Source organism: Staurois parvus, unplaced genomic scaffold (assembly GCF_062004578.1).
Source record: "Staurois parvus isolate SC_StPar_1 unplaced genomic scaffold, SC_StPar_1.0 ptg000124l, whole genome shotgun sequence".
NCBI classification, from domain to species: Eukaryota; Metazoa; Chordata; class Amphibia; order Anura; family Ranidae; genus Staurois; species Staurois parvus.
In genome coordinates, this window is record NW_028317920.1 from 1,488,947 (window position 1) to 1,508,742 (window position 19,796).

The following is a 19,796-nucleotide window of genomic DNA, read 5'->3' on the forward strand; positions in this document are numbered from 1 at the left end:
CGTTCCCTTATGTTCACCATTACGATCCTTCCAGTACGGCCGGTTATAGAGGTTATAGATGATTAGGTTTTCTAAAAAAAAAAAAAAAAAAAAAAAAAAAGATTAACGGATTCCCCTATCCACACAAGCGAGGTTGGATGAAGAGATCTCCCTGTTGGGACATTGTATCCTGACTTTGGGGCTCATCACTGTCAGAATACACTGATCAATGGCTACAGCCACTGATCAGTTGAAGTTTTCCAGTGTGATTGTTCAATAATCTAATAATCGACTTCTGCTGAACATGGAGGGACACACACAGATCGAAATTCTGCCAGTCCCTGCTGAATCTGCTAAATATCGATATGTCTGTACCCAGTCTAACACACCTCCTGTCCTAGACTGTCAGAACTCACTAACTTTACACATTTTAAAGAAAAGAAAAAAGAAGAAAAGCCTAATTGAAAAAGCTGAGGTTAGGAGCTGATTGGTTTCCGTGCAGAAGTGAGCCTGATTTTTGCACTCTCCAGTTTTAGTAAATAAACCCCTAAGTGTTTTAGTACGCACCCTCTCCTCTGCTCCATAATAGTGGGGTGGGGTGGGTTTGTAGTCCACAGAGAGACCTTAGAACAGTGCTAACTGATATCTGTCAGCACAGGAAGTTATCAGCTCACAATATTTCTAGTAGGATCAACAAGTATTTGGTATCAAACAGATATAATAAAAAATGCTTTAAAAGCATTTTAACAGACCAAAAGGGAGCAAGTAAAAGAAGTTCATAGTGTTTACTTACCCATTAATCACTTTACTTCCATGCAACCCCATGTTGAAAGTCAGTAAGGAAAAACATCTATTAAACAGAGCAAAGTGAAACGTGGATATTGGACAGACAGGGCTTATTTATGGCAAACACAGATGTGCAGCCCCCTCATAAACAAAGAAAACTACATAGGAATTTTCCTTGCTGAAGAGTCCGGAATAAAGTATCCATAGAAACCAATAAAAAAAACAAAATATTAAGGAATAAACAGTCGCTTTATTTTGAAGCTGCTGTTGATAAAGCTAGTTTCCGATGTTCTGTAATTGCATGATGTAATATATAGTAGTTTTAACAGGATACAGCATAGCAGTTAGAGGAGCAACTTTGTAATTACTTGTAATTTTTTTCGTTTTTGATTCCGCAGCTGTCCAATTTCTTAGAACAAAAGGAAAAATTAAATAATACCTCTTCCAAAAGCTAGTTTTACATTTCCGCCCTCCCCTTCTTGCTCATTAGCGTTGATCTGAGCCCTGACAGTAATAACTGGGTGAGCTTTATAGAAAGTTATGTATTTTTTGCGCAGACACATCCATCAATTAAGCGAACAGTACTAGAAACCAAAATTAATGAGAGAGATAGGTGTGTTAATGAAATAATCATAGTGTAATCAATTTGACTGTTAAAAAGTGAAAAGCATTTCAAGGAGACAATATGAATGAATAATTTATGTCTCCGCGTGATTAATAAAAAATGTATTTCATAACAAAGCTATTTGTCTTCATTTATAACGCAAGTAAAAATATGTGTCTTTCATTACATGTTACTTTGTCACAATATTCTGCGTTTCACGGGACTTTTGATGGTGGGGAAGGGGTTGGGTACGAGCAGCGGTACACACACAGATGCACTTTGCAAGACATCTAGGGGCTTATTCAGTAGGACAGTGCAAGAAACAATGACTGGAAAGTGCAGTAATTCATAATATAAAGTGTGAATTCTGCAATCAGGACAGTGAAAAATGAATTCAGATTGGTTGCTGTGAACTTTGACATGCTATTATAAGCTCTAGACACTGCTTGCTTCTCTGTCTCTTGCATACAAGCTCTTAGCCATTGGTGGAGCATGAACCTACCTGGAAGCATTTTACTACTTATTTAAAATTACTGGTATGAAAATTGCTTCACATGAGAAAAAAATGGGCTTGTGGTATGGTACTTGCAGAATTTTTAGAGTTAAGCTTACTGTAAGCATTTGGGGGCAGACACACACACATACTCTTGACAGGTCAGAATAGAAAATCAAAAAGATGGCACAACAAATGGGCATCATTATTTTTTGCCATGGAGGTGGGAAGGAATGGAAAAGGCACTTCCAGTGCTGTTTATCCTACACAAGAACAGTACTAATGGGAACAGATTGCCCAAACTGCCTGATTGACTGTTCCTGCAGATAGCCGGGGGAGAGTGGGAGAAGTTTGGGGGCTGTCTAGACATGTCATTGTTACCTACTTTCACAGGTCAGTTGGCTGACTGTCAATGAGTACCCTAAAGTTAAACTGAGGCTCCAGTCCCGTTTAGGGCCTTTGACAGTTTACCTCTGGTCCTAATGACAAAACTGTCACTGATCAGCCCATCCCTTACTTACTCCGTTTTGTATCACTCGACCCTCCCTTTTAGAGTGTAAGTTCTAACGGTCATGGCCCTCTGATTTATCCTGTTTGAACTGTATTGTAACTGTACTTTATGCCTTTAAGTTGTAAAGCACTGTGCAAACTGTTGGCGCCATGTTAATCCTGTATAGTATTATTAATAATCTCATAAACGGATTGAGGCCTAGGTCAATTTACTACTCATTGAAAATCAATGATACAAAAATTGCTTCAGAAGAGAAAAAATGGGCTTGTGGTATGGGACTTGCAGAGTGTTTGAGTAAAGCCCCATGTAGACATTTGGAGGTAGTTGGACACACATACGATCTGACTGCCATCTGGCTAGATGATCAAAGCTGATGTAAAAATTTTTGCTCTAGTATTAAACCAAGTCTTCAGTATCGTTTAGGACCTCATTGATCCTAAGGACAAAACTGAGAACAAAAGATCTAATCAAGACTTATTGTTATGGTCCACAAATGGCTTTTTTTTTATAATATTTATTATCTACTTGCTGCAGACATTTCACTTTTAGTGCTGGCTCATACTGGTGTGATTTCTGATGTGGCTTGAGTTGCATAGAGTCACATGGCAAGGGAAATCACATTATATATTTTATATCCTGTTCACATCAATGCGTCTGTGTAGTGCAATTTTGAAAAATGTTCCTGTGTCACTTCGGTGTGATTTGGCTTCATAGAATATTCTAGCCACATCCGAAGTGGCATCCAGGCCGCACTACATCTCACTGAAAGTCACATTAAAATTACTCCGCAGTAGTGCAAACCACGCCTGAAATGAAAGGTGGGCCTCAAAATGACTCAAATAATCCAAACAATGCTCTGGGAGGGTGGGTACTTAGAATCTATTTTGGTCTGCATCTGAGGTCAATAATCCAATGTAAAAAAATTGATCAGGAGGGCAATGGGAGATAGAATAGGGTTTTTGTTTTGTTTTTTTGTTTTTTTAAGGAATGCAACAACCTTCAAGTTTAATTTGAAAACCTCTTAGATTCCCCACCATTACACTGTGAATGACACATAAAGAAAGTTCCTTTTTAGCTTATGAAGCAAAAGGCAGAGCTTTTTTCCCCCAAACATGCCCAGCAATAACAAGCTGAGAAAGAATGTTAACCCACAGTGCCTAATTTGTTTAAATCCTTCCATACGTGTATGTAATTTGTATGTATTGGGGTTACATTATATGGTCACTTTAGATTCAGATAGTGGATTTCATCTTTGAAAGCTGGCTAATCTTATATTGTAAAGGTAAAAGCTAATTCGTGAAACTCGTAGTGAATATAATGTCATGGCATACCGTTGCTTTGCTGATTATACTCACCAAACCAGGATACTTGTGTCGTTTAACTCCTGGGAACAATTTCATTAAAACAAAGATAATTTGTATGTTGATGAGAATTCTCGGTTAGATACAACAGACTCCTTGCTACTTTTCCAATCCCCCCCTCTACTTTTAAGATTAATAATCTCCTTTTAGTTAAGCAAATACCATAGCAGAAAAGAATGAATTGTTGCATTTCATTATCCTTTGTAGGGGAGAAAACGGTTCAGTCTTTGTTTACTGACTCTTTTGATTTAATTACTGTTTGAGGAGGGCTGAATTAGCTGTTAATTGATTTAATTATCCAATTTGTTTGTTTCAGGCATGATTCCAGCGGAGCTGCAGCAGCTCTGGAAAGAAGTAACGGGCTCGCACACGGCGGACGATGCTGGCTGTAATAACCATAGCACTTTGGACCTGTCCACGACATGCGTCTCTTCGGTGGTAGCCCCCAAGACCTCCTTGCTCCTCAACCATCAGGCATCAACCAATGGCCAGGCCTCAGTTCTCACTCCAAAAAGAGAGAGGTATGTGACAGCAAGGGGTGTGTGAACAGTTGTTTACTGGCTTGTTAATAGTATTATCTTAGAGCGTAAAAATGGTTAGTGCTAAAAATTCTAAGGACATCCATTTAGCTGTGCTCATGTCTTGGGGGAAATATATCACCTAGTTAAAGTGAGTAACACATTTAGGCATTACTCAGGCCAAATAAGGGTCAACTAGACTGGAGGAGTGAGGGTTTTTAAAAATTTGATCTGCTTGTTTTAGCATGCAAAGACTTTCTAGCACCATGGTTCCAAACACCATTGATGTCCTTTATTGTCTGTGCTAAACAGTTCTAGCAGGGGTAGACATATCTACCACCACCTGCATTTGTGAGTCATCTGCCCATCTATGTGCACCATTAAAATGCCAGATCACTTTTCTAAATCTAGTTGTTGTTGACCATATAGCTACCTTTCACACTTTCTGTGGTGTTTCATCCTGAATTGGATATTATTGAACCATGGTTCCAAACACCGCTGATGTCCTTTTATTGTCTGTGCTAAACAATTCTAGCAGGGGTAGACATATCTACCACCATCTGTGTTTGTGAGTCATCTGCCCATCTATGTGCACCATTAAAATGTCAGATCACTTTTCTAAATCTAAATGTTGTTGACCATATAGCTACCTTTCACACTTTCTTGGTGTTTCATCCTGAATTGGATATTATTGAGCTCCTGCTGGCACAGTCTGGGAAGATCATGTCACTCTTGTATGGAAAGAGGTACCAGTCCACATCTGGCTTTACAGATTCTTCAGAATTGTGTGGAATTCCTATGCAGGGCAAGAAATATTTTTATCAAGTACAGGTCCTGGTTAATAGTCTAGCTGCCCACAAGCACAACTTAATGCTATGATACCTATGAGCATATGGCTGGCCTTAATATACAGTATGGATCATAAAAGGTTGTCAAATGCGATAGAGATTTTAGGAATACCCATTTTATCTATGTCAGTCTTAATAAACCTTCAATGGCTGTGGAGTGAATTAGATATACATGCCATCAGGCATGATGCTTTTCGATGATGTAAGATGTCTATAGTCTGAAAAATTGTTCAAAAAGTTTATACAGAATGCTTGACATTTTTTATCTAATCCTCACTGTTCTTAGCTTCTAGCACAGTGATTAGCCAGGAGCTGCATCCAGAAGCTTTGGGCTGCCTATTTGACCTGTTGGGGTATTGGGTTTAAAAAAGTTATGTGTCAAGAAAGAAGGACTATATTCATGCATATATCCCTCTTTTGTGTTTTTATAAGATTCCTTTTTGTAAAGGGATAGTATACCCATCATGAGAGAAACACATAGGCTATTTGTTACCTACTTCTAGAAAAGGCTAGCTGTATCTGCCCTCAGTGCTCTGGGTCCCAGGCCTAGAGCAAGCATGTAGCAAATGGAGGGTCAGAATTCAGTAATTAAGTCAATGCATTTGCATGCCAGCCAAGCAACTAACATTTTCAGAAAGCGAGTTAATCAACGACAACTTCAGTATTTCCTTTTGACAAGATTACTTTAAGTGAATCCAACAATGATATATTTCCAGATAGAGTGTATGTTTAAATATTAAACATCTCCTTGTGACTTTTTCCAATAACATGATGTTTCCTCAATGTCAGACCTTCACCTTTATGCAATGCGCCAATGATGCACAAGAACAGGCCCTGTTCAGATTGAAGGTTTTCAAATGTTTCAGTAAAAGCTTTTGTATCCAAAATATTTAAAATCATTTCTAATCAGCTACTGAACTGTTATGTGCTAGGTGTTTAATACTTGCTTAAAGTAGACCTAAACCTACTAAAACATTTTCCTGAACAAGGACCTTTATGGCAGGATCATTAGATGATATTTTAATAAAGATTTAAAAATGACGGTAAATTACTTTTTAATTGGCATTAGCATTCTAAAGCTGATATGAGCTGGTAGTGATTGGGATTAAATCTGCTTAAAGTATATAGCTGGGGTAATGTTATGGTAAAATTGATTCCACTAGTTATATGGCTATCATTGTTCAACAGCTCTAAAGCAATTAGCAATGGGTTAAACTTTTTTCAGGTCTTTTCCCTGAGCATAATAACTTTTTACGTACTATGGCGGAATATGCACTTACATTGGTCAAGGTTCATTGATCTCTCCAGTGATACTTTTTTGTGTCTCGTGCGTGTTTAAATAATCCTGTAGGAAACGTTAACTTTGAGGTCAGGCTCTTTTTTTTGGCACTTAATAAATCTATAATTTTCATACTGCCGGGTTTAGGGCAAAGTTACAGAGAAAACTGTTGGCTGCCTGCATGCACAAATGGAGCACCTGGCTTCTGTTTAAATCAGTCAAACAATAGGAGTAATTATTTCATTTCCCTGGTGCAGAGGTCAGCACCATAGGATGTCTTTTTAGACATACAGGATTTACAGCAAAGTGTGCAACAACTGGCATCTAACAGCAGACGGCTGTAAGTGACAGTACATCTGGAGTGTGATCTGCCAGCAGTTATGTAGCTAGCTCCAGTTCTCAGTCTTGATCTGAGTGCTGTGGAGAATTGGAGTCTTGCAGTCAGCATTTTCCTTTCACACATTGAGAGAGAGATATACAAAGCTGTTTTTCTAACCACTCCCTTTCATATAACAAATCTTTCTTGTTTTTGCAACCTCTTTACCTGGCAAAAAATTCCACTTTCAAAGGTATCAGATCAAAATTAAGTGCAAGAAGGTTGTGGATAGAATCTACACATGAAAAAAATATTTTCCCTCTGGACAATCTCGTACCTACTTCTGACAACTTTAGTTGTGATTTCCTGTGGACACAATCAGCGTTGATGCAAGGGTAACTGGACTTGTGGAGGAGAGATATTTTTTATGATGGATGGGGACAAATGTCATCCTTTTCTTGAGTGGACACTTTTTGAAGCCATGTTTAACTCCAAGATTTTTAAAAAATTCAGTTTGAAGAAGTTCTTAAAGGCATCCGGTTATTAGAAAAGCATACAGACTGTTTGCTTATCTATGCAGACGAAGACTTCTTTTCTTCAACTTTAAAGCAACTTTTTTTCAGTTATAGCCCCGCCCCTGTATTTGAAAATAAAATGCAGCTAAGTACTTCTTACCCACTTCAGTGCTGTCCCCCACTTTATTTCTCCATCCTGCGCTGAAACTCTCTTCCAGCCTAATTGATGACCAGCATCATTGAAAACATTTCCCAAGGCCAGTACATCATGAACAGGGGGTGCATCATCACACAGCCTGGGCTTACTGGATTCCTGGACTAAATAGCATTTAGAGATTAATACATGAGCACTGAGCAGTCCAGAAAGAAACACCACCCACTACCGCTGGAGACGAAGTAATGTCTGATGACCCATAATGTTATCAGACATTTTGAAGACTGCAGGAAAACATGTATGAATAGTATTAAAAAAAAAAGATCCATGAAGGGCTTAAGGTGGGGAAAGGAGGAACTGGAGTTCAGCTTTAAACTGTGTCATGATAGTTTTCTGCTAAAGTACGTAATAAGGGCAAGAGAGACAAAAACTCCATCTGCATCTTGGACATCGTGGTAACAAAACGTGTCCCTCGCAATTACAGTGCTAATAAAATTTTTATTTATAACCTGTATTTATATTTTAAGTTTCAGAATTTTACCATTCCTATCTGTCCCTGGCTCCCAAAGGAATTCAAAGCCTGATATATATTTACCTCACTCATAACTGATTTGGAGGAAGCGAACTACACCAGCAATATGGTGTTGCATTATTATTATACAGGATTTATATAGCGCCAACAGTTTGCTCAGCGCTTTACAATATAAAGGGAGACAATACAGCAACAGTACAGTTCAATACAATAGGGTTAGGAGGACCCTGCTCCTTGGAGCTTACAAGCTAAGAGAGAGGGACTGGTGGTACAAAAGGTAATAACTGTGGGAGATGAACTGAGAAATAGAAGATTCCATTATTAGCTGAAGGCAGGATAGGCTTCCCTGAAGATATAGGTTTTCAGAGATCTCCTAAAAGTGAGTAGAGTATGCGATAGTCAAATAGATTGGGGTAGAGAGTTCCAGAGGATGGGGGAGGCTCTGGAGAAGTCCTGGAGACAAGCATGGGAGGAGGAGACAAGGGAGCTAGAGAGCAGGAGTGTCAAGGATCCGGATATGACCAGAGATGTGTGGACTGACACAGGGAATAGCAGACTGCAGGAATGATGTAATAATATAATTTATTAAGAGCTACAACAATATACAGAAATGCACCGTACAACCAAAACCAAACCTTCAACTAATAACTAGATGCTCAGGAACACAGGCATAGACAGAGCTGGAGAAGTAGAATGGTCAGGCAGGCCGGGTCAGGATCGATTGGGCGGATAAGGTACAAAAGGAGCAGGCAGGAGAATAGTCAGGAATAGCCGGGGTCGGTGCAGGCGGAGTTCTGTCAGTGTCAAGCAGGGGAATCAGGCAGGTAGACAACAGGATGCAGCTACAGGGGCTCATGGGAAAACACCAAGGCACTGATTGCAGGCCTGGTACTGCTTAAATACACCTCCTGCAATCAGCCTCAGGTGATGGCTTGATTGCAGGAGTGAGATCCTGGCTGCTGAAAGCACCCGCTGGCAAGCACCGGTACTGCAGCCCACACAGCAGGTGAGCCCCAGCACCACCAGCGGTGAGTCCTTTCCTGACAAGGAGGTTGTGGGAGGAGCAGAGAGGACGGTTTGGGTGATATTTGGAGACAAGATTGGTGATGTAATTTGGGGCAGAATTATAAATGGCTTTATATGTTATTGTTAATGTTTTGAATTTTGTTTGTTTGGTAATGGGGAGCCAGTGGAGGGATTGGCAGAGAGGGATGGCAGAGATGGAACAGTTGGTAAGGTGGATGAGTCTGGCAGCAGCATTCATGATAGACTGAAGAGGGGATAGCCTGTGATGAGGTCAGCCAATGAGGAGAGAGTTACAATAGTCAAGGCGAGAGATAACAAGGGAGTGAATAAGTTCAATTAGTGGTTTCAGAGGTTAAGAACGGACATATTTTGGAGATGTTATGCAGGTGAAGTCTACAAGATTTGGACAGTGATTGGATTTGGGGCTGAAAGGACAGATGGGTCTAGGATTACACCTAGTACCCTGGCATTGGAGGAGGAATTGATGGTTGTATTATTAATCTTGATGGAGAAGTCAGGGGAGGGGGCATGGGCTGGAGGGAATAGAATGAGCTCCGTTTTGGAAGGATTTCGTTTGAGGAATTGGAGTGACATCCATGCTGATAGTCACTTAGTAGGATAATAATGCAAGAGGAGATTGAAGGAGTGAGGTGGGGAGTAGAAAAATAGATTTGTGTGTCATTAGCTTAGAGATGGTACTTAAAGCCATGGGAGTTTATCAAGTGACCAAGGAAGAAGGTGTAGATGGAGAAGAGAAAGGGTCCAAGGACAGAACCTTGAGGGACCCCTACAGAAAGGAAGTGGAGAGGAGGAGATGGAGTTGTAGGTAACGCTGAAGGAGCGCTGCGCTAGGTAGGAGGAGAACCAGGAGAGAGCAGAGTCTCGGAGGCCAAGAAAGTGGAGTTTTTTGAGGAGGAGGGGATGTTCAACAGTATCAAAAGCCACAGTGAGGTCAAGTAGTAAGAGTATGGAATAGCGACCATTGATTTTAGCAGTTAGTAAATCATTAGTGAGTTTTAGTAAGCTTTAGTAGGGCAGTTTCAATGGAGTGTAGTGAGCGACAGCCAGACTGTAAAGGGGCAGGAAAGTTGTTGTCAGTGAGGTAGGAGCTCAGGCAATTGTAGACTAAACGTTCAAAGAGTTTAGAGGTAAAGGGGAGCAGGGAGATGGGTCTTAAGTTGTTCAGGTTGGTGGGGTCCAATGAGGGCTTTTTAAGTATGGTAGTGATTTGTGCATGCTTTAGAGGGGTAGGGAAGGCACCATTAGAAACGGAGAGATTGAAGATGTGAGTGAGGGATCATAGGACAGAAGACGGTGACCGTAGTAGTTGAGAGGGGACAGGATCCAGGGGGCACGTGGTGAGACGGGCTTCTGAGAAAACTTTAGTGACCTCTTCAGTAGTAGCAGGGTCAAAAGAGGAAAGTGTTGAGGGAGATTTAGTATAAGGTATGCTAAGTGGGATGGATGTCTGTGTAGTGGAGATGCCCCTGCGAATTGCACCAATCTTGTTTTTGAAATGATTTGCAATCTTGTAAACAGTGAGTGAGTTACTGGGTGGAGGTGAAGAAAGTAGAGAGTTAAAAGTAGAGAAGAGACAATGAGGACTTGATGACAAGGTATAGATAAGAGTGACAAAGTAGGCTTGTTTGGCAGCATGGAGGGAGGAATTGTATGTTAAGAAAGCAGATTTATATAGGGTGAATGCTTGCTGGGATTTAGTTTTATGCCACAGTCGCTCCAGCGCATGACTATGTCTCATTATGATGGGCTACCCACCCAAACATAAGGAGAACATTCTAACACAATGCAAATAGTGTTACAAATGCAGATCAAACCCTGGACTCTGCTACAAGGCAAGAGTACCAACCTCTTCAACTAGCTACAAGCAAGAGCACCAACCGTTTTGTTCAACTGCAATACGTTTTTGCAAGACAGTTGCAATATGTAGAAGCTGAAATACAGTGTTCAGTATTTTGTACTGTTTTTGTACTAACCAATATCATAGAGAGCATTCATATTGGATGAGTCTGGGGCACATGGACAAACAGAGTGATCAGGCAAACTCTGTCTTCTGGCCTTGGCCTCCTTAGAAGACAGTGCAGCCAGGCTGTATATTACTAGATTCCATTTGCGTCATTCCCAGTTGACATCTCTATTTCAGTAGCACTTACTAAATCAGTATGTCAAGGCTTATATTTGCTAAACTGCTTTGATATTTTTTTTATACATTCACTCAACAGAGAAGACTAAGTAGTGTGTTTTGAAAGTGGGAGGGGTGTTTTCCTGTCAAAGAAATATTGTCATTCCATATTTTCACTGTTTGAAAGAAATGAGTCAAATTGATCTGTATGTACAGTATGTAGTTCCACCAAATTCAAAACTTAGCTTTAAAAGTAATGACATTATGTGTTCTGGCTACAAATGAAATGTTGGTTATTGCAATTTCAAATTGAAAGAAGTTTGCAAGAATGTAATTTATATTGTTATAGTGAACATCAGCCATTTTTATCATTCGTAAGTAAAAGCCATGCCTAAGGGCAGGCACCATGAGGTTTGTTACCAGGAGCTTTACTTTCCTAACTTTGGGGGAATGTGCTGATTGAACACTGTTGAACAGTGTTTCTCAAAACTGGTCTGTGGCCCACTGCCAGGCCTTGGCCTCCCTCCTCCTGGCCTCCAGCTAGCTGCAGATCCTTTAACCTCCCACAGTGTATTCCAGCTTCCATAGTGCCGCCCAATCTCCCATAAGACCCATAGTGCCCCTCAACCTCTCAGAGTTCCCCCAGGCCCTTGACAGTCTCTGAAGTGCCTGTTAACCTTCCACAATGCTGCCTAGCTTACCACAGTGCCCCCTAGCATGCTGCAGAGCCTTCGGCCCCCCCCTAGTGCCTCCAATAGTACCCCAGCCCCCACAGTACCCTCCTGTGTCCCACAATACTCCTGCAAAACCCCCAATCTCCTGGAGAGATGCCCAGCCTCCTCCAGAGACTCCATCCCCCACGGTTGCATTCAGCTCCCTCCAGAAACCTTATCACCCACAGGTCCAGCAAGTCTGCTGCAGAGTCTCCTAAACCCCATCCAGGACCTTCATTCTCCCTCACACAGTCCCTACCAGAACATTTCAGAATTGCAATATATATTTTGTATCTACTGTACTTGTATGTACTGTACTTTTATTGTGTATTTTTTTTTTACTGTTGGGGTAAGTAAAATTTTGAAAGAATTTATCTGGCACTGGTCTTATTATGGTTGAGAACCACTGCCGTAAAGTAAAGTTTAGCCCCCCTTTTTCCCATCTGACCAGTTACAATGTTTCAGTAGCCAATTATGGTCAATACAAACGGTAAACGCCTATGCACTGCTATGTTCCAACTATAGTAATAATATCGGGGAAGAAGATTGCTGCACTCACTACTCTGGTGTACTCACACTCAAAATTAAATAAATGAAAAAAATGCTGCGCTATCTCATCATAATTAGAACCATAAGCTTTAGAAACACAAAGTGACAGTCCAAGAATTTTTTTTTTTCCAATAATAAACATCCAATCCAGTATATGTTGTGTTATCATCCAGCAATAATCAACACCGTGCTTGACTTGTGACCCCACTCCCTGCTTACCTTGACCATTGACCTATAGATTACAATAGGCAAAAAACTTGCTTTATAAGGAAAATGTGTCTTTACATTTCTGATCCGTGACGTGTTCCTTCCACATATTATGCTTCTCTAAACTCCAGATCTGTGCAAAATAAAACAAAAACTTACCATAGTGCAACACCATTTTATATAACCAAAAATTAAATGTGTTACAATATCCACTCACATTAGACCAATTAAATGTAACTCTAGAATCATAGTGAACATATATGCATTAATCCACCGTGCCAACTGCGACTGCCGGTGATGGGAAACACCACAATATAGTCGGCACGATGGAGTAATGCATATATGTTCATTATAATTCGGAGTTGCATTTAATTTGTCTAATGTGAGTGGATATTGTAACACATTTAATTTTTGGTTATATAAAACGCTGTTGCACTATGGTATGTTTTTGTTTTATTTTGCACGGCTCTGGAGTTTAAAGAAGCATAATACGTGAAAGGAACACGTCACGGACCAGACATTTGGAGACACATTTTCCTTATAAAGCGAGTTTTTGGCCTATTGTAATCTATAGATCAATGATCAAGGCGAGCAGGGAGTGGGGTCACAAGTCAAGCACGGTGTTGATTATTGCTGGATGATAACACAACATATACTGGATTGGATGTTTATTATTGGAAAAAAACATTTTCTTGGACTATTACTTTGTGTTTATAAAGCTTATTGTTTTATTTATGATAGCGCACCACATTTTTTTCATTTAGCCAATAATGGTACTTTTATTGGACAGTAAGATGGTGGTGTGTACCTTTTGGGGGCTGAGCGTAACACCAAGGATGATCAAACATAACCCTTTGTAACAAAGTGGAACTACAATCAAACAGAAAAGATTAAATGAGCCTTTTCTTAAAATGGACTTTTGTTTTTAAAAATTTAACGTGGCTGCCTGCGTGTGCTTTTAAGGGCACTTATGACTAATTTTCAATGGAGCTGCCATTTTTTTTTGTAGAGTACAATTTTTGCCTAACAAATGCCTCATGTCACTATAGTATCCAGAGACCTTATATCCATTTTGCCTACATAATGGATTATGATGCTCATTCTCTGAAAGACTTTTCTCTAGAAATTTGCCTATGTGGAGTTTCATGGGAGACCATTTTGACGCACTAGGCGCTGGTTTTAGAGGCAATTATCTTTGAACTTACATGATTGCCTGGACACAGGTCCTTAATTTCTTTCACCCATTTTATTTCAGAAGGTCCAGAAGGCCTTACGTTTGCAAGGAAATTTCTCTAGCAATTAGATTTAAGCTTTCATTATCTTAGTGCGGGTGGAGCACAAGCAAACTCTTGCCTGGTTGCTACTAGCGACACGGCTGTTTTTCTTTACAAGATGTTTTTATAACTGAACCCTTTCTTCTGTCACCATCTCTGTACCTTTTCACAACACATATTTCCTCTATCAGTTCTGTAAACTCAGTTATCTGCATTCCCACCCAAAAGAGAGGAAAAACAGGCATGTCTAGAGTTCTGGAGCAAATCTTTCAATTGTTTTGAGCATTCAATCAGCACAAAGCTGGAAAAGTTCATTTGAACACACCCAGTATGTACACAAAGTACAAAAACAACTGCATTTCTCTGTTTTCTTTTACACCTTTTGCATGATAACAGACAACAATATTTGATCGATTGCCCAGTTTCCGTATAGTACTAGCTGATAAACTCATGACTGGCAAATAAGGCAGTTTTACGAGTGTTCTCTTTTCTAATTTGTTATTTAGCACATTTTTATAAATTAGGCTTAGGCAAACCTGTTTTGAGTGGAATGGCAGGCGTTAAAGGTTTCCTTTAGTTTTTGTTAGTAATATAGCTAAGATGTCTCTTGAAAAGGACATGGGTTGTCTTTTGACAATCATTCATTTGTGCTGTGTAGTTTACATAACTTCTCTCTTATTGTCTTGTGATTGGTTTTAGTACAGCCAGCTGAGAAAGATTGTCCTTTCAGTTGCATTATGAAGAAAGTTGTCTAATATCAGCTTGCATCTGTTGTAAGAGACTGCTTGACTGACATCAGAAGAAATGTATAGCTATGCAATTAGATGACCCAACTGTCCATTCTTGGTATGCCAAATTAATCTTAAAACAAAACTAAACTTCCCATTTTTGTTTTCTTTTTTAGTATTATTATACAGTATTTATATAGCTCCAAAGGGTATGCTCAGCGCTGTACAGTAGCAGGGGGACATAACATGAGACAAGACAGTAACAATACACTACACGAGGGGTTCGAGGGCCCTGCTCTTTCGAGCTTACAATCTAGGAGTCCTTGGGCTCGGCAGCTGCGTTAATGTTCCATTTAAAGTTTTTTTCCTTTATTTTTGAATGGCAGTCCTGCCAAAAACATGCTTGCTGTCCCTGAGTGGCTATACTCACTCCTCCACTGCATCTACAGAGGGAGACAGGACTGCCACCTAAGCTAGACTTCAAACATGTCTGCCTTTGTTCATCTCCATTACATATGGGTTAGATATGTAGTTTAGTGATGGAAAATACCATTGTTGTTTTATGCTTTCAATTCAGCTCACAGGGAGTGATGAGGCCACTTCATTTCTGGCAAGATAAACAGGTATTTTCTATATTTGCTGGAAATGTTCATGGCTTGAAAACAGAAAACAAATGCAGCCACCACTTCGAAGGATTGGTAAGCTACAATACAGTATATTAAATGTCTGTTTTTTGGGTTTAGTTATCCTTTAAGCACTTTATACATGCCAATGCATGCCGGATCCCACTATGACTTAGAATTAGATTGACAGGGCTTTATAGACCTGGCCATAGATATGTAGAGCCAAATGTGAAAGACTGAAAGTTGGTTGCCCTCAGAGCACTTGTATCTGAAGAAATGCTAGAGTGACTGCTTACATAGCAAAAAGAGATACTATATTTTTATATATTGTACATACATAGACACACACACAAGTATATGTGTATATATATATATATATATATATATATATATAATATTTATTACACTTTTTACACCTTCCCATGCACCTCCACTGTCCTGTGTGCTCTTCTTATCCTGGCACACTTTGAACCACTTATTCACATTTTGTTATTTGCCTGCATAATTAATTGCTGATATTTTTTTTATTGCTTGTTTACTTTTGGCTTTTATTGTAGTGCACCATTGTTTAATTTGGAAACCCCTTTTGCCCTGCAAAACAGACACACAGACCTCTCATAAACAATATTGGGATCATCTCTATTTCACAATATTTCTGCAGATTGCAGATTGAGGCAAAATGAACAATGCGTTTATGTCCTGGACTGATTTCCGTCAAATGATCTGATTTACGCTCTTACCGTCTCTGCGGAGAGGAGTAATCATCTTTTCATCTGCTTGCACAAATTGATTGAGCGCCATGCTCTAGAATCTCAGGGGTTAAATTGCAACAATTACCATCTTTGGCTTCCCCAGCGATCATGTTGTAAGGTGCATGCCATCCATTTGTAGAGCTGATTGAATTATGGTGCATCTTTACCCGTAAGTGAGCAATATATTATACAGAAGGATGCACATTGACTTGTTTTAAGCAGCCGTGGCAATCTGCTGAGTACCAGGCTCAATCCCTATTTAACACACACGAGCTAGAACACAAGGCAAAAAAAAAAAAAAATACATGCAATTGCTGTTTCAGCGAGCGAGGCAGTACTTTGTACAGTTAGTGGAACAATATACTATCATTGTGCATTTGGGTGTGAGAACACTTGAGTTATTGAATTTCTTCTTCCAGGATCGGCGTTGTCCTATCAACTGGAAATTAAGGTCACGAAACAAAAGTCTTCTAGTCGTCTGCAGTAAGCACACTAGGCCAGAAATATCTGTTATTAATTATACTTCAAGAAAATGTTCTTTTTCTGTTCCAAGGAAGACGGTGTTCTTATTTTATTAAGAAATAATTGCTGTGTAAATTAGGAAAAAACAATATAATTATTTTTGTCAACCGTTTACTTCTTTTTTTTTTTTTAATCACAAGTTAAAACTGAACACGGCTAAATGCACAGATTAAATACATATATACACGTACAGATCATATCCCTTCCTTAGCTTGTCATTGAAATGTGAAAGGAGAAGTGGCAGACTAGTGAGCTCATATCTCTGTCACTCTGCTTTCTCCTCCTATCAGCATGTTCTTGACACTGCCAGGCTCCTTGTGCTGAATTTAATGTATACAGAGCTGCATTATTTTTTTAGCTGCATTGTTCTCTGCTTTAAAGCAATGAATATTGTTCCAATGTGCAAGCAGATGCAACAATTTCATTGTGTATGTCGTACCAACAACTGGTTCAGAGAACTGGCTTGAGATTGCAGAGACGGTATGCAAGGTTAGACATAGTGGGGAGCTTGTCAAAACCATTGAACAGCAAATGTGCGTGTTGAGTGAGGAGAACTTTTTGAGGGTCTGATTATTGGGGAAAAAATAATATTTAATGCACTTTTAATGACCCCATTCAGTTGATTTGAAAAAAAATAGTTGCCGTTGGACTTTTTTTCTGCTTCTGTTGGGTCTGTATTTTACTATAAATTTTGCTAATTGAAGTGAACATTGGTGTATGTAAAGACAGGGATAAGAACCTTTGTCAAGTTTTTTATGCTGCTCTTGTCACTGCTAGTTAGATGCACACTTTTTATTTCTCTTGTGACTTCTGTCACCATGATAGAAAGTGATGGAAAACCAATATTTTACAGTGGTCACCAGAACAAGAGGTGAGGTAAATCTTATACGTGAACATCTGTTTCAGTGTTTCATGCACATTTTCTGTTCAATGGTTTTGACACGCTCCCCAACTATATCTAACTAAGTGGGGAATTACCCTCGTTTTGCATACACCTTAAATCTGAACTCTAGGCATAGAGTTTCATTTACGTTCTGAATATTCCTCAAAAAACACAAATTTGACTTTAAAAGCTCAGCTATTACCTTGTAAAAAGTAGTGATGACATCATCACTGTGCTGCACATATCTGTGCAGAGAACAAAGCTGAGGGAGAGATCCAGCAGGCTCCATCCACTACAGACTGCCTGCAGAAAACTACAGGAGGGGGCAGAGACAAGACCAGTCACCCTGAACAAAGCAATCATGACTGGTCTTTATTACAGGAAGCTCCTGCACAGCTGCAGAGGAACTTTTACACTGGATTACTGCTCAGATCTGGAAGGAATACACAAAACACACCAGGATTCAAGGAAGAATACACAGGACTCTTGAATTTAGACAAGATTTGCTTATACTGGAGTTTATCTTTAAGTGTCCCAAGAAAGACCTGTTGTACGATGTGCCTTGTTATCACACTAGTTAGCAAACAAAAGTTTGAATTGAATGGTGGGATCGAGACAATACAGAACAATTTTAATGAAAGGCAAATAGTAATTTAGGCAAATTGATGGATTCTTATTAGGGAAGTAAGAGAAAATTCTGGTGAGATGGTGATGAAGTGGCCAAGTTTTGAATTAAGTTTAATATCTTTCTAAAAAGATATGTTTCAGTGGTTTGGTTAATGATGATGAATGTCAGATGGAATTTGGAAGGAAGTTTCACATAAAAAGGGAGCAGTGCAAGGGAATTCCTAGTGGCGTGAATGGGCAAAAGTGGCTAGAGAGAAAGAGGTTGGTGAATGACCTGAATGTATCACATCGGTGTAAGCCTGGAGACCACCGTGGAAACATGAGGTGGAGTCAGATGCTTCACGCCTTCCTAAGAGTGAGCAGAATACAGGACCTCTTTAACAAGCAAAACCCCGCCCTCCCTTTCCATAAATAAAATAATAATAGTACATTTCAAATCTCCCGTTTACACGGGGAAGCACATTAGCAACGTCTCTGGGGTTTGGAGCACAGCAATCAGTTAAGGAGATAAATAATCTGATTTGGCATGACACTCGCTCTCCTCTCTTTAATTTGTCTTACACAAGGAAAATTATAATTAAATCACTCAGAGTAAACCCCTGAGTGCAGAGGAGGGGGAAACCAAACACACAGTTTGGCAGAGCTTTCCAGTAGAGACCCAACTTCCCCCCATGGTGCGGGGAGAAGATATTTATCAATATTCAGTGGCGTTAAAAGATGAACAGCGCTGCGTGATCTGCAGGGTGGGAGCCTCCGCTACCAATCAAGGCTTGTTAAGATCCCTTCCTCTTCCCATCACTGGCGCTTGGCATCATTAGAATTCAGCACTTGGCGTGTTTAACATGCTTTGAATTTTTTTTTTTTCTTCCTCCTCTCCTGTCCCCTCTCGGGCAATTTAATAGTGTTTGTTGTGCTGATAGTACACACTTCTACTCAATGTATTCTAGATTCCACAATTGCCAGCTCTACGGGAATGGAATTATGCATGGGTGAAAGTGCTCTGTCTAAGCTCCTACGCTACTCTGACTGCAGGCTAAAAATGCTTGGCTGTGTTATGCTGATCATACATTGTGTAATAATTGCAAGTGATCGGAGGTGTAATGTTAAATCTTTGGTCCCAAAGCAACAAAATGATAGCATTCTTGACCAAAAAAGTAGATCTCCAGCTTTTACCTGTAGATTGCAAAGTCCTTGCAGGAGAGATGTAAAGTGTAGGCAGGTACTATGTAAATGAGGCTGACTTCTGAGAGAGTCACCAGTGCTTCTTGAGCCCAGGGAATAGCATGAAACTCTGTTTTCGAAGTTAACATAATTTGCATTTTTACATATTTACACACCTCCTCTATCATTGAATGAAAGCTGAGTACAGTTTAAGTTAAAGTCTGGCAAAGTCTCTTTTTAGATCCCATTCCCCTAGAAAATCCAAATTCTTGAGACCGAAAGACAAAAGTTATGTAGTCAGCACTTTGTCTATTAGGGTAATATAAATACAGAATTTTGTCTTTATATTGGCCTCCTATACTTCTCTGACCAGCAGAACTGGTGAGCGCAAAGATGCATCTGCTGCTCTTTCATTGACCGGTTAGCAGGCTGGAGGTGGGTCCTTGACCAAGCTGTACTGCTTAACTGTCCTTGAAGTGAGGGTCCTGACAGTATAATGTGGCAGGGGTGTCTGCATTACCAGATTGGGTAAAAAGAATTACAAATATTTAGTAAAACAGGCTAAACAGTTCACATGTGCATTGGTGTGGTACAGTGCAGTTCATAGTTAATCGTAACCTAATGCACTTTGCCAATAGCTACAGTAAAGATACCATGCAATGTAGTGTGCTGCATTGCAAAAAGTAGCACATGCC

The 19,796-nt window shown here is 39.8% G+C and overlaps 1 protein-coding gene across 13 annotated transcripts in view; it reads left to right on the top strand.

Moving 5' to 3' along the window:
* Nucleotides 1-19,796, top strand: part of FOXP1 (forkhead box P1) — a 1,001,617-nt gene that overhangs the window by 899,831 nt on the left and 81,990 nt on the right. For all 13 annotated transcript variants that reach the window (XM_089672250.1, XM_089672252.1, XM_089672255.1 and 10 more), the window contains one exon: nucleotides 4,051-4,255. In XM_089672250.1, coding sequence (XP_089528376.1) covers nucleotides 4,051-4,255 — 205 coding nt within the window. The remainder of the gene's footprint in view (nucleotides 1-4,050; nucleotides 4,256-19,796) is intronic.